This window comes from Pipistrellus kuhlii, unplaced genomic scaffold (genome assembly GCF_014108245.1).
Source record: "Pipistrellus kuhlii isolate mPipKuh1 unplaced genomic scaffold, mPipKuh1.p scaffold_m20_p_11, whole genome shotgun sequence".
In the NCBI taxonomy this organism is placed as follows: Eukaryota; Metazoa; Chordata; class Mammalia; order Chiroptera; family Vespertilionidae; genus Pipistrellus; species Pipistrellus kuhlii.
Window position 1 is genome coordinate 11934168 of NW_023425416.1, and position 15615 is coordinate 11949782.

At 38.4% G+C, this 15615-nt stretch overlaps 1 protein-coding gene and 1 long non-coding RNA gene across 13 annotated transcripts in view; one reads left to right on the forward strand and one right to left on the reverse strand.

The window, feature by feature from the left end:
- DENND6A (DENN domain containing 6A) overlaps window positions 1-15615 on the forward strand; it is a 53537-nt gene that overhangs the window by 11470 nt on the left and 26452 nt on the right. For 11 of the 12 annotated variants that reach the window (XM_036430759.2, XM_045579022.1, XM_036430762.2 and 8 more), the window contains 3 exons: window positions 5408-5446; window positions 5543-5585; window positions 15364-15476. The exons of the other annotated variant lie outside the window; for it this stretch is intronic. In XM_036430759.2, the coding sequence (XP_036286652.1) occupies window positions 5408-5446; window positions 5543-5585; window positions 15364-15476 (195 nt within the window). The remainder of the gene's footprint in view (window positions 1-5407; window positions 5447-5542; window positions 5586-15363; window positions 15477-15615) is intronic. 12 annotated transcript variants of the gene reach the window in all.
- On the reverse strand, window positions 9556-10078 carry LOC118715091. Its single transcript, XR_004986769.1, has 2 exons — window positions 10035-10078; window positions 9556-9725 (listed from the first exon to the last, which is right to left on the reverse strand). It is a non-coding gene; the product is annotated as an uncharacterized LOC118715091 (long non-coding RNA).

Sequence of the window (15615 nt, forward strand, 5' to 3'; positions counted from 1 at the left end):
TATTTAGTAGTTTGCTTTTAAAAAATATTTTTTTATTGATTTCAGAAAGGAAAGGAGAGGGAGAGAGATAGAGACATCATTGATGAGAGAGAATCATTGATTGGCCGCCTCTTGCACACTCCACATGGGATCGAGGCCACAATCCAGGCATGTGCCCTGACAAGAATTGATGACTTCTTGGTTCATAGGTTGCTGCTCAACCACTGAGTCATGCCAGCTGGGCAACTTCTTCTTTTTTGAGTCATTGCCTATTCCCTCTTATCCTTCAGGCCGGGTGGAGCCTGGAGTAGTCACCAATTTTCTTTATCTTAGTAGTTTCTGTTTATTTTTATGAGAAGGATAAAGACAATTATGTGAAGGGTTGTTTCGTTCACTCTTTAACCGAGTGATCCGTATCCCCAGTATTTGATCATCAGTAAGTTTACTCTTTTAATTGAAATAGGTGTTATGTGTAATTGTATGTTGCTGTATTGTCTCATTGAGCCATCTGTTCAGCAGGTATTTATTGGGCACTGGTATGTTCTAGAGATAAAGCCTTGATCATTCCCTCTTCATCAGGTAGCAAGTTAGCTGGGAAAGTAGGCTATTTAACAGTGAATGCTTTGATAGGACTAATAATAGCATTTAAGTTCCCTTGTGAACTAGTAGCATTTCATAATTCTGTGATTTGAGAATTAAAAGCCTTAGTGTCCTCTCGAACTTCTTAAGCTCCCAGATTTTACAAAGGCTTCTTTGGTGTTACTAATCTCTAATTCTGTTATGAAATTGTATAATCCCAATCTGGAGATAATCTGGGGCATTCTCTTGTCCAGTTAGTCCTTTCACAAATACTTTGTTTTTGTATTTACTAAGATGCCTGATGTAAAACAAGGACAATTACATATAAATATAAACTTTATTCTTTTTTGAGAGAAATGCTTCACTGTCCATTTCTTATTCAAATTGATCAAGCTCTTTCTGAGATATAATTTACCTTCAATCTTGAGAGAGCTGGAATCTTAGACTGAGGTCCAGCCTGTCCTAATACTGTGATGTCATTTTTTTTTTTACTTATCTTAAAAATAAGTAAATAAATATTTTAAGTATAACATATAGAAAAGTACACAAATCCTACATCTGTAGTTTAATGAATTTTTATGAAGTGAACATTCCATGACACTACCATGGGATTTAAAAAAGACCCTGGCTATTATCACTGCCCCAGAAATTTCCCTTATCTTCTTTCAGTTATGACTCATTCCCTTTTCCCTATCAGCCCCTAGCAATCACTAATTCACTTTCTGTTTCTGATTCTGTTATTCTGTACATTTCATAATGGATATTGTGCGTTTTGTGTTTGGCTTCTTTCACTTAGTATAAAGTTTTCAAGGTTCATTCACATTGTATGTATTTAGTACTTCATTCCTTTCTATGGTTGAATTTTATATCAATCTAGTAGGGGAGGGTAGAGCATTTAACAGTGAGTATGGATGTACTATATTACATTTTATCTGTTTATCATTCAATGGAAATAAGGATTATTTCTACTTTTTTGGCTATTATTAGTAATGCTGTTTTGAACATTCATTCACAACTTTTTGTATGCACACGTCACTTCTCTTGGATATATAACTAAGAGTGAAATTACTAGGTCATATGGAAACTATGTTTATTAAATTGTTATCCACTATGGCTGCATTTTCGCATTTTCATCAACAATATATGAAGGTTCTAATTTCTCCATATTCTGTTAACACTTGCTATTTTCTGTCCTTTTTATTATAGCTATTCTAGTGAGTATTAGGTGGTATCTTAAAAGTTTATTTGCATTTCCCTAATGACTAATGATGCTGAGTGTCTCTTCATGTGCTTATTGGCCATTTGTATATATTGATTTCAGAGAGGGAGAGAGAGGGAGAGAGGAACATCAATGATGAGAGAGAATTAATTGGCTGCTTCCTGCACACCCCCTTCTGGGGATTCAGCCTGCTATCCAGGCATGTGCCCTGATCAGGAATTGAACCATGACCTCCTAGTTCATAGGTTGACAATCACTGAGCCATGCTGGCTGGGCAAAATGTATCCTTTATATATTCTGTATACTAGACCCTTATCAGATATATGATGTGCAGATATTTTCTCTCATTCTGTGAGATGTCTTCACTTTCTGAGTAGTGTATTTTGAAGCACTAAAGTATTAAATTTTGATGAAGTCTAGTATATTTATGTTTTCTTTGGTTGCTTGTGATTTTTATATCATATCTAAGAGAACATTGCCTAATCCATGGTCATAAAGATTTATTCCTGCCCTGGTCAGTGTTTTTAAGTGGTTAGAACATCGACCTGTGCACCAAAGGGTCTCGGGTTCAATTCCCAGTCAAGGGAACGTACCTGGGTTGTAAGTTTGACCCCTGGCCCTGGTTGGGGCATGTGCAACAGGCAACCAATAGATGTGTCTCTCACATCCATGTTTCTCTCCCCCCGCCCCCCGCGCCCCAAAAACACCCCAACTGGAAATTGAATCCACAACCTAGCATGTACCCTGACTGGGAACCGAACCCACAAGATTTCAGTGTACAGGACAACACTCCAACCAACTGAGCTATACCAGCCAGGGCAGGAGTTAATGTTAGAGATCAAGGCAGGTGTTTCTGGGGAAATGTAGTATTTCCAAGCCTAGAATGCTTGGTGGGATTGTGCAATAGAGACAGATAGTCAGCCACATGGTAATAGATACCCATTCACAAACAACTAGGTGCATGTAGGCATGAATTTTTTTCATGTCCAAGTAATACTAGCAGTAAATTAACTCGTCTTCCTAATTACCCTTTTTCTGTAACCATGATTACTTCTCTATTGAGGTGGAAATGTTAGGGTATCCAGGGCAAGTGGCAGGTAGATATATCTTCAAAGAGAATAGCCCCGATTAAAACATTTTATAATACTGTTTTTCAGTATGTTTTCCTATTCTATCATAATGTAAAAGATATATGCTATGTCATCATTTTTAGGCCTTAATAATTGTATGAAATAAAACTTTTCTTATTAGTTGGCCACCTTTCTCTTATTTGTTATAACATGGGATGTCTTATCATAGATAACAGAACAAGGATGACATTAGCTGACGCTCTGTGTCCCCCTTTGATGCCTCTCAGGAATACAAGTGGCCAGGGGGACAGAGATGCCTGGGCTTGAGCTGTGGAGAAAGAAAACTTCAAGAGAGAGGCTCTCCAGATACTGGGGCTAAACGATGGTTGATGAACTTCCTTATAGGTGTCAGGAGCTAACTGGCTCTAACAGTGATTGTCCAAATTTATATTTAAACTCCCCCCCCACACACACACACACGAAATAAAGTATATACATAGAAAATAATTCTAGTAACTGACATTTGTGCAGTTCAAGCTACTTGACAATGGTTACTTTTCTTAAGATAGGGAGTTTAATCGAGGTTTTTAAAATCAAGTATGAACTTCTCTATCGATATTAAGTACAGAGTGGACATTTGGAATTCTATAGCATATAACAATACACTGTTACTTTTTGAGTATTATATCTGTTTCAAAATAAAATACTGGGTAGCCCTAAAAAGAATACATTGAAATGAATTTCTAGAAAAGGAAACTGAGTATTTACTTTTGAGTGGATATTTTAATCACAGGAAATAAAAATCTGAAGGGCACTTACATAAAACTTATTTTAGAGGCTAAGATTAAGCTATTATAGGTGACCAAGCTTACCAATATGTTTTAGACCAGCAAACTCCAGGGTAACTTAAATGCAATGAGATTTTAATAAAATATGGCTAAATAGGTTTTAAGCATCCCATTTCTGCTTTAAAGGGAACAAAGTAAAATAGTCTCAAGGGGAATGTATCTACATATAATGAATTACATATAAAATAGTTATTGAATAGACTTAATTTAAAGGTATATCCACTGATTGAAGACACATATTTTAGTGTCTACTGTATAGCAGAGATTGTTCTGGTCAAGATAGAGTGGTGAACAAAAAAGACCAGTTCTTGCCTTCATGAATTGTGGAGACAGAGATTAAGTGAGGTTGGTCAGTACATGGGAAACAAAGCAGGGTAAGTAGAGAGAATATGCTATTCTCTATTTCAGGAATGGTGGGTGGTTTTCATGTAACCTACTAGTTCTGTAGACACTCCCCGTAGACCTGGACTGAGGGCTGTGATTGCATGTTAATGATCACTGCTATAAGACCTGTGAGGAATGGTGGCTTGTATACTTTGGAATCAAACTTAAATTCAAATCCTAGCTTTGGCACTTACTACACAGATAAGTTTTGGGAGAGTAATTTAACTACCGTGAACTTGTTCCCTCTATGGTAAAGATGGGGAGAATTGACAGGGTTGTGAAAATTAAAAACTCCAGAAGATGCTCATTAAGTACTAATTTTCCCCATCTTTTTTTTTTTTTTTTTTTTTTTTTTTTTTTTTAATACTATATGTTATTTTTGGAAAGGGAAGATTTTCAGGCTCTCAACAGTTCTGGAGAATGGAAGAACTCTTGGATTTTCCAGAAGTGGAAGTCATGGATCCCCACATTAGCAACCCAACATTAACATAATTTAGCTACTCTTTGTATTGTTTTCTCTCCTTTTTGTTGTCAGTCTCTAGCTAACCTGCTGCTGCTCCTAATCCCATCTCTTCTTCACATTCCCAAGAGAATCTGGTGGATTGGTCCACTGGAGCCCTGATATTCTTGTGGGCAGTATTTTCACACCCAGCCAGATTCAGGCAGATGACCTGCTTGTAGGCTGGGAGCCCTTGGATCTGGTGTTCACTAGTGTTTGTTCCCATAGTAGCTAGTCTTCCTTCCTTTGCTGGGGCTATGATTTTCCTTCAGAAGGTGGCTTTGATTACTGCAGACACTAACCTAGGAAAATACAATGATGATTTAAAGAAATTGGAGGGAAGTGGGATAGGTTTTATGGTGGGAGATGGACTTTGAAATTTCTTAAACTGCAGATAATTGTTTCCTTTTCATTTTTCTTTTAAGAAGTTAGTAATTTATGCTATTTCTTGGAATCAATTGAAAATTATTCTTGCTTGAAGTAGGTACCAACTGATAGATCAATTTCTCTTTAGATTGAAAAAAAAAAAAGACTCATTAAGTTTTGAGTTATTGGTAATTCAGTTAGTAAATTATTCTTGATAACTGAAGATTTCACCAATCTTTTAGAGATAACTTTGAATCAAAAAGGTGGGGTTTTTTGTTGTTGTTGTTGTTTTTGGCTAATAGAAGTTCTACTCAATTCTCCCAGCTTCTCACATTGTTAAAATTTGTGAACTATTTCTTAAAACTATTTGATGATAGACAATTAGTATTTTAAAAATACCTACTAATGTTTATAATATACACTCAATATATTTATGTATAAAATTTAACTCTTTTTTTCCTAGGTAATTTATCCTCAGCATTCCAAACTTACTGATAAAGAAGTAAGTAAAAATATTGCTCTTAAGTTTACTGTTGTATTTATTTATTTTTATTGGTGTGTGTGTGTCAACATATATAGCTTTTGTTTTCTTTTTCAGAAAACCAATATTTGCTATTTGTCTTTTCCAGATTCAAATTCAGGTAACTATTTTTCATTTGGTGTTTCTGTTGAATTTCATGAATACTGATTTTACTTTAATATGTGAAAATTGATTGAAACAGCATATTAGAATGCCAACTGTTTCAGCCTAACAGGTCAGTGATTTAGATTCCTAGTTTTATGATGTTTAGTCATGTCTTGTTGATTATAGTTGCTTCAACTTTTAAAATAACTATAATGAGGTAAAACATCCAGGAAAAATAAATTGTTGAAATAGTGAAGAGATTGAAAATCAGCAACATTGGTATGTTTGGGGATTTTTTGTTTTGTTTTTGTTTGTTTTGTTTGGGGGTTTATAATAAGTAGTTTACTTTCAGTTTACGGTTTGAGAGCTTGCCAAGAACTATGTAAAAGCACTGAGTTAAATAAAACCCAGCACAACAGGTGAATCTGGTTATAAAGCATGACCATCAATTATTTTCACCCAATATGTGAGTTAATATATGGAAAGTACTTGGAATAGTGTCTGGTGTGTAGAAAACACCATATAAGTGTTTGGTATTATTTTAACTTGATTTTGATCTCTCAAACACTAATTGTTGAAGTGTTTCAGGTTACTTCTCGTGTTTCACCTTTAAAACAGCTTTTCAGGCTTATAATGACCAGAGCTTTCAACTTCTTAGACCACACACAGACAACCCTTTGTGAAGCAGACACTCCAGTTCCCTTTCCTTTTGAGGTTACTTCTAATATTCTGTTCATTTAGTTTAATCTGATTTGGGAGATTTGACATTTAAAATTTTTTTTCTTTTCTTATAAATGCTTCCAGAGGTTTTTCTATATATTGCAATATTTGGAACTGAGCTTTCATGACATATGTAAAAGAGAAGTGCTATTTTGTAAAAAATAAAAAGATACATTTGAGAGATCCTAGTAGGGCATTTGTTCTGGCTTGGAATTATTGGAATTTTTTCTTAAGTTTTGCCTACAAAGTCCACACATGTAATTCTGAATGTAATAAATGTTGGATTGGACTCCCAGGACTCAGGGTAAGCTGAGTTGTATGGATTGCAGGATGAGCTGATTATGTGATTGGAGTTCCAGCAGGTTCTACTGCACTTTCTTTTTCAGATAATAGTAGGCTTTCATGGCTTTCTTTTTTTTTCCATATCTCTATATGAGCATCGAGTTAATTAAATGGTGTTCAGATAGCCTTTTCATTTCTAATTTTGTAATTAGTTTTTCCATACCTTGTTTTCTTACTGGAAGTTAAACTCAGTGTAAATCAGAATTTGATCAGTATTTCATTTGAGTGACCTACCGATATTTTGTAATACCTTTTTAATAAGCTCTACATCAAATGAAGTGTGGTTTATTTTATTCAAAGTATGATGGCACTTAGAATTAAAATTGACAAGAGATCTTAAAAACAGACACTTTGCTCCCATAACAGATGAATATTACTGGAGACACCAAAAGATTGTGAGTTTTATGTGTATTTAAGATCAATGTTCTCAGTTGATTATCCAAAAAGTTTATTTGTGATTATCCAAAAAGTTTATTTCACTTAAGTGTTTTATTAAATGGAAGTTGGGATTACTGTGCCAACTTTGAAATGGATTTCATTTTTCCCAAAATAGCTTTTATTGTTATGAAAGGAAATCTAGGCACAATAGAGCAGTTTTTAGAAAGCCTAGGGTTCCTTTCCATGATGCACATTTTTTTGTAATCTTCACCAAGGATATGTTTTTGGTTTTTTAAAATATATTTTATTGATTTTTTACAGAGAAGAAAGAGCAGGAATAGAGAATTAGAAACATCGATGAGAGAGAAACATCGATTGGCTGCCTCCTACACACCCCCTACTGGGGATGTACCTGCAACCAAGGTACATGCCCTTGACCGGAATCGAACCTGGGACCTTTGAGTCCGCAGGCCAATGCTCTGTCCACTGAGCCAAACTGGTTAGGGCCCAAGGATATGTTTGTATAGATTTTAGAAAAGGGAGAGAGAGAGAGAAATATTGATTGGTTGTCTCCCGAATGTACCTTGACCAGGGATAGAACCCGAAATCTAAGTTATGTGCCCTGATTGGAAATCAAAGCCTCAACTTTTTGATGTATGGGAATACACTCCAACCAATGGAGCCACCTGGTCAGGGCTCCAGGGTGCACACTTTAAAAAGTAAAACATTTAGACTTTGATATGCTGAATAGGAAAAAAAAGAATGCTTTGGGAATTCCCAGTAGAATGATTTGCCAATCCTCTATTATACTTCCTCCATCCCATACTCTCACACACACCCTAGATTTCATGTCTTTAGAAATTGGTTTGTTTTTAGGTTTTGATTTCTTGTTCAATCTGAATGGTTTTTATCTTTAGGAGCCTACATTTAAAGTATGCCTTCGCTTTGATAAATATTTGTCAGGTTTTATTTTTCCTCCTATTGTTTATCGTTAACATTGTCTAGATACAAGTGTTCCTAAGGCTTAAGCTATAAGAGTAGCCAAGGACTATAACCACTATATTTTAAACATGTCCAGAGGGAAAAGTCAGCAATAGTTGAGAAAGTTTCAAATAATGATGAATTCAAGTGAAGGATTAATCCTTGCTTTGGATAAATTAAATATGCAGACAATATTTGTCTCAGCAGATTTTTTTGTCTATAAATAGTAAGGACATTGTCATGTGCTTTACACTTCCTACTCTTTAAAGCAATGCTTCTCATACTATCTGTGTTAAAAGGCCAGTTGAGTTTTCTTTTAAAAGAAAATCTTTATTTATGTATTTTTTTTTAGAATTATCCTATATAATAATATGCCAATATATAATAATATCCCAATATGCAAATAGACCAAACGGTGGAACGTTTAGCCACTGTGATGTGCACTGACCATTAGGGGGCAGATGCTCAATGCATCTGTGGGGTCAGTGCACTCCCACACTGAGGGGAGTGCTGCTCAGCCAGAAGCGGGGCTCACATTGCGAGCACATTGGCAGTGGTGGGAGCCTCTCCCACCTCCATGGCAATGCTAAGGACCCCTTGGGGGATGTCCACTGAGGGGTCCTGGACTGCTGTGGAACCCACAGGACACCTACTACACAAGGCGCGAGGGTGCAGGCCAGGCTGTGGAACCCTCCCTCCCCCAGTGTAAGAATGTCATGTACCGAGCCTCTAGTGTGCATATAAGAACTTTGGTTAATCTCTTTCTGCCCCCTCCCCCTTTTCTTCTGAGATTCGTTGGCCTGTTCCATGTTTCCATGTCTCTGTTTCTATTTTATTCATCAGTTTATTTTGTTCACTAGATTCCTTTTTTGTTTATTTTGATTTTTAGATTCAATTGCTGATAGATATATATTTATTGGCATTTTATTGTTCATATTTTTTATCTTCTTTATCTTTCATCTCCTCCTACTCCTCTTCTTTATTATCATCCTCTTCTTAAAGAATACCCTTCAACATTTCATGTAATACTGGTTTGGTGGTGATGAACTCCTTCAGCATTTTCTTGTCTGCAAAGCTCTTTATCTGACCTTCAGTTTTAAAATGAGAATTTTGTTGGGTAATGTAATCACGGTTGTAGGTCCTTGCTACTCATCACTTTGAATATTTCTTGCCACTCCCTTCTGGCCTGCAAAGTTTCTGTTGAGAAATCAGCTCACAGTGATATGGGTCCTCCCTTGGAGGTAACTAACTGCTTTTCTCTTGCTGCTTTTAAGATTCTCTCTTTGTTTTTAACCCTTGGCACTTTAGTTATGATTAAAGTGGGCTTCTTCGGGTTCCTCTTATTTGGGACTCTCTGTGCTTCCTGGACTTATAAGTCTATTTCTTTCACTAGGTAGGGAAGTTTTCTGTCATTATTTCTTCAAATAGATTTTTAATTTTTACTGTCTCTCTACTCCTCTGGGGATGTTGGTACACTTGAAGTTGTCCCAGAGGCTCCTTACACTGTCATTATATTTTTGGATACTTTTTTCTTTTCACTCTCCTAATTGTTTTTGTTGTTGTTGTTGTTTTTTGTTTTTGCTTTCTCATATTCCAAATCGTTGAGTTGATTCTCGGAATCCTCTATTCTACTATTGAATTCCTGTAAGTTATTCTTTATTTCGGTTAGTATATGCTTAATTTCTGACTAGTCCTTTTTCATGTCTTTGATGTTCTCACTAAGATCCTTGAAATTCTTACTAAGTTCCTTGAAGTTTTCACTAAGATAATTGAGAAACCTTATAACCATTGTTTTGAACTCTCTATCTAGTAGTTTGCTTATTTCCATTTCACTTAGTTCTTTTTCTAGAGATTTCTTCTGTTATTTCATTTGTGACTTGTTTCTTTGTCTCTGCATTTTGGCTGCTTCCCTATATTTGCTTCTATGTATTAGGTAGAACCGTTATGTTTCCTGGAATGAGTAGAGTGCCTTGTGTAGTAGGTGTCCTGTGGGTCCCAGTGACTCAGCTTCCCCAGTCACCTGAGCTGGGCACTCTAGGTGCACCCCTGTGTGGTCTGTGTGCGCAGTCTTGTAGTTGAACCTTGATTGCTGTTGGGGTCACTGGGAGGAATTGACCCCTAGGACAATTGGCTGTCAGGACCAGCTGTGACTACAGTGGAAGAGCTGCTGTGCAAGAGACAGCCCTATGGAGCAGGACTTGCTTCAATGGGGCTTTGGTGCTCATTGAGTCAGCTCCTTGAGTGTGTTGTTTATGGATGTGTAGAGTTGTAATCTGATATTGTCTGAAGCTGTCTACCGGGTACACTGTCTTGGGGCCTCCTGGAGGTACAAAGTCAGCCACTGCCTGGGGTCACGCAGCAGGAATTATAGAGCTATCTACAGATAGCTGCTACTTGTAAGGCCTTGGGAGTGCCCAGGAGAGGAGAGACGAGGCAGGCTGGTGCTAGTGCCTTATCTTGGGCCTCTTATTGATAGATGTGGGGCACCCTGACTCCAGCTGCTGCTGTTTGAGATATTTTAGGAAAGTTTGAAGCCTGAGCCAGGACAGACCATACATATGAAAAAAACGCTGCAAACAGCTTGTGTGGGGTGCAGATTGGATGGGGTGGGGGTCTCAGGGAATCACGAGGGAGAAATAAACAATTTGAGCCAGATTGATAGAAAGTCAGATATGGCTGCCAGTCAGGTCTGCAACAAGGAAGGTCTCAGCATAAGAACAATGACCCCTGTGAGCACCTCTGTCTGGGAGAAAGCCACCCCCGAGTTTTTGCTCTGATGCCGGACAATCCAGTCCTCCCAGTATGTCCCTGGATCCCCCAAACTGCTGCCTAGCATCGAGGGAGTGAGTCTGTGTAAGTTTGTGGGCCAGCATTTTAAGAGGAACTTCCCAGGTTTCTAGCAGCCTCTGTGTCACTCAGCCCCAAACCCTACTGGTTTTTACAGCCAGGATGTCCGGGGACTTCTCGCCCCGCTCTGGAACCCTGGGCTGTGGGTCGGATATAGGGCTGGGATTTCTTCTCCTGGGAGACCTCCACAGCCACAGTGTACCTCCCAGTTAAAAACGATACTTGTGGGTGCCAGACCAGCCTGTTCCGCACCTCTGCCTCTCCTGCCAGGCTCAGTGTGCTTTCTTCTTATGTAGTTGTAGGACTTCCATTCAGCCGTATTTCAGGAGGTTCTGAATGATGGGTTGTTTAGTATTTTAGTTGTAATTTTGATGTGGTTTTTGGAGGCAGTGAGTTTTGGTGTTTACCTACACCACCATCTTGGTTCTGTCCCAGGGTGTTCTGTTTTTTGTTGTTGTTTGTTTTTTGTTTTTTAGAGAGAGAGTGAAAGGGGAGGGGAGGGACATAGGGAGAGAAACATCGGTGTGAAAGAGAATCTTGGATTGGTCGCCCCTTGCACATGTTCCAACCAGTCTGGGCATTGAGCCTGAAACTGAGGTATGTGACCTTGGCTGAAATTAAACTCATGACTCTTCAGTTCATGGCCTGACGCTCTATTCATTGAGCAGCCAGTGGGTTTTTGAAAAATTGTGTAGAGTTGGTCTGTCCTGGCTCAGGCTTCAAACTTTCCTAAAATATCTCTAGGGCAGTCCAGTGGGCTTTTGAAAAATTTCTAATCTAGTGGACCAGTGTTTTTATAAAATGTAGTTTAAAGAAATATTTAGAAAATGAAGTCGAGATTTGTCATGACAATATCAAATTTCTGTAAGAGTTCCTAAATACGTATTCTCAGTTTGGATATTCATTTCATCCTGGATAGATTTATATACTGGCACCAGTCTATGGGCTACACTTTGAGAGGTATGTGCATTCAACTGGAATAGAACCCAGGACCTTTCAGTCTGCAGGCTGATGCTCTATTCACTGAGCCAAACCTGCTAGGGCAGTAGTTGATATTTCTTTAGTAATCTTTCATATGTGAGTGGACAGATCTCTGAAAATAAAACAGGAACCATTTACCTCAGTTCACAAGGACACTATTAAAGCCTTTTTGACCTGGTAAGCTTGCCTCCTGACCAATTTTGTATAGCTTTAAGGTGCAGCAGGAAAGTTCTCACAGCATGATTTGGAAATGGAACCAGGTGGGTAGGAATTTAAGGCTATGAGAGCTTCATTACTTCCCTTCCACAAAGCTTAGCATTTCTTACATTTTCTAGATGCTATAATATCTCTTTCTTAAAATCCATTGCATTTTTTTTCTGTTCTAGCTTATCACAGTCTCAGAGAAATTAGTGTTTACTTCTCAGTATACCTGCAGCCTAGGTATTTGCCTCATCTGGGAATATAACCCACAACCTTTTGATGTATGGGAAAATGCTCCAACCAACTGAGCCACACTGGTGAGGGCACTGAGTTGCTTAAAAATATATATATATATGTTTTATTGATTTTTTTACAGAGAAAAAGAGAGAGGGATAGAGTTAGAAACACTGATGAGAGAATCATCGATCAGCTGCCTCCTGCACCCCCCCCACTGGGGGTGTGCCCGCAACCAAGGTACATGCCCTTGTCCGGAATTGAACATAGGACCTTTCAGTCTTCAGGCCGACTCTATCTACTGAGCCAAACTGGTTTCGGCCTGAGTTGCTTTTTAAAAAACATATTGGTGCTCTGACCAGATGAAGTTTTTTCTGGTGTTAGGAGGGCTAGACTTCCTTTTTAATTTGATTTGGACTTGCCCTGGAAAACACAGTGTAGGTACAATGCAGCCCCTCTTTGTTCCTGGCCAGTGTCAAGTCAACTGCAATTGAAAATGATCTACTTGTAGCCCTTGAAGTAGTATTTCTGGGAGATCAGTGTCCTGTTAACCTGTTAATATCAATTTCAATATCATCCTACTGATTATAATATTAGAGTTGAGGTTCAGGGGATCGTCTCCTTTTTATGTCTGAAGTCATTTTTATGTCAATGTTCTCCATTCTTGAAATTTCAGTACCTGTGCCCTTTGCTGTCCCCGCCATCCAGCTCTTGTAAGAATAAGTATGGAAATAATGCAGATAAACAAGGTATTCCCCCAAAGATCAGGAATAGTATATTTATATTATACATTGGAAAGAAAATCAACCAGAAGGTTAAGAGCAATGATCAGTTTTTGCTACTCAAAATATTACATGGCTTATCTTTCTCCACCTGAGAATTCAAAAGCTAATATAATCCCTATAACCGTGACTGTAGGAAGACTACATGTTAGAAGCAAGAATGCCATCTGAGGATCCCATTTGTTATGTTAAATTCTCAGTGTTTGAGATTATTTGATTTTTGATGGAATGGTCCTTTGTTTTACAATCCTTTATTTAGAGGGGCCTGCCTCTGTTTTTAACTTCATAAGGAATTATAATAAAGTGTATTTTCTTTAAAAAGAAAAAATAAACACATTGTTTTATTTCTTTTGTTAAGAACTTCATGTGCTAAAGTACTTCTGTGCATAATGATAAGTAATAATAAAATCTTGAGCACATTTCATATTTAACATATTCCTGTTCATTTTAAATATAGTAACTGGGAAAAATTTGAGTGACAGGCTACTTCATCTGACTTTTTAGAATATTCAGTTTTTTGTAATTATTGCCTGACATTTTAGTTGTAAAGTTTACATGTTTAAGAGGTTTCCTAAAATTATTAAAGGTTAAAAAGTTATTCGTAATTAAAATAGTAAGTTTATTACTTGAGCTCTTCCTGATTCGGCTGTATTATGCCTTTTTAAAAAAATTCTCATTGTGAAATATAAAACACATACAAGGTCAAGAAATACAACTTTGCCAGTACTTCAAAAGCCCCTTATGTCTCCCCCAAATACTGTTTCCATCCCCTTTCAAAAGTAACCACTACCCTGATACTTTAAAAAATATATATATTTTATTGATTTTTACAGAGAGGAAGGGAGAAGGATAGAGAGTCAGAAACATCGATGAGAGAGAAACATAGATCAGCTGCCTCTTGCACACCCTTCTGGGGATGTGCCCTTGACAGGAATCGAACCTGGGACCTTTCAGTCCACAGGCCCACGCTTTATCCATTGAACCAAACCAGTCAGGACACTACCCTGATTCTTACAGTATTAAGTTTCTTGCTGCTTTAGAGTTTTATCACCCAACCATGCATCTCTGAAGTCTATAATCTTGCCTGCTTTTTAAAAATAAATATTTTTATTTAGAGAAGAAGGTAGAGGGAGAGAGAGAAACATCATGATGAGAGAGAATCATTGATTGGCTGCCTCCTGCATGTCCCACACTGGGGATTGAGCCTGGGCATGTGCGCTGACAGGGAATTCAACCATGACCTCCTGGTTCATGGGTCTACACAACACTGGCCAGGCTTGCCTGCTTTTTATAAAAACAACTGGATTTGAACTATGTATTATTTTGTATTTGGCTTCTTTTGCTCATTATTATGTTTGTGAATCTGCATGCAAACAATCTATATAATAAAAGGCCAGAGGCCATAAGCATCACAACGGGAATGACGGCTCCACTAGTCATCATGAAGTGCCATTTACTACCTCTCGGTCCCTCGGTCCTGGGTATGTGAGTGGTGGTGGGGCGGGACCGGGGACTGGTAAGTGAGCTGAATTTCTGACCTCTTGGTCCCCGCCCCTCCCCCGCCCACAGTCTCCGATGGATCAGTGATGGTGAAAGGGGCAATTGGGTGCGTGGCCGGAGGAATGGGCTGGCTGTCAGGCCATTGGGATCACTAGCTCATCCCCAGCTGCTCGGGGACTCAGGCCTGCGGGAAAGCAGGGCGACTTCACCTCCATGCGCCAGGCCAGATGCTGATGGAGCTGCCCGTTTGGGGCTGCTCATGCCAAGGCAGGTAGGTCACAGGCGCACCCACAGCTTTTGTCAGCGCTTCAAGCCCCAGCAGCAGCAACTGTGGCGGCATTGGTGGCACTGGCATTAGCAGCCCTGAACGGGCAGTGCTGTCCATCAGTAGCTGACCCAGCACAATCACATAGAGGTGAAGTCGCCCAGGGCCTGCTTTTCCATTTGGCGGAGGTGGCATTTGGCCTGGGGACTGGCGTGGGTAGCAGATAGCCCTTATTGCAGGAGGCCAGATCTAGGGACCCTACCTGCATGATTTCATGCACTGGGCCTCTAGTTTTAAATACTTTTAATTACATGGGGAAAATGAAATAGGAAAAATAATGCAGGACTTAAGATGCGTGTTTTGCTAATGACTTTGCCTCTAACCAGTGAAGATAGCTTTGAGCAAGTCACTTGACCTGTCAGGATCTCTTTTTTCTTCTCTAAAACATGATAGAATTGATTTAAATGATTTCTAGGACCTCTGCCACTCTATCATTTGATGAAACTGGATAAGTAAGTGTTATACTGTGCTATCCTAAACTTATTCATTTTTGTTTTCATTAGGTTGTCTTGGAGATACCCAGTTCTGTTTTAGATTTCGACAGTCTTCTGGGAGGAGGGTGTCACTGCATTGTTTCCTGGATCAATTTGACAAAGATTTACCAGTTTACTTAAAGGTTGGAAAAATAGTAATAAAAGAATGTCTTTGTGAGAGGAAACTTTAAAACTCAGTTACTTCTTATAGCATTCAGAAACATTTTGTTTTGTTTTGTTATTATATCACCCTGCTGAATTTCCTGAATCTGATTCAAATAG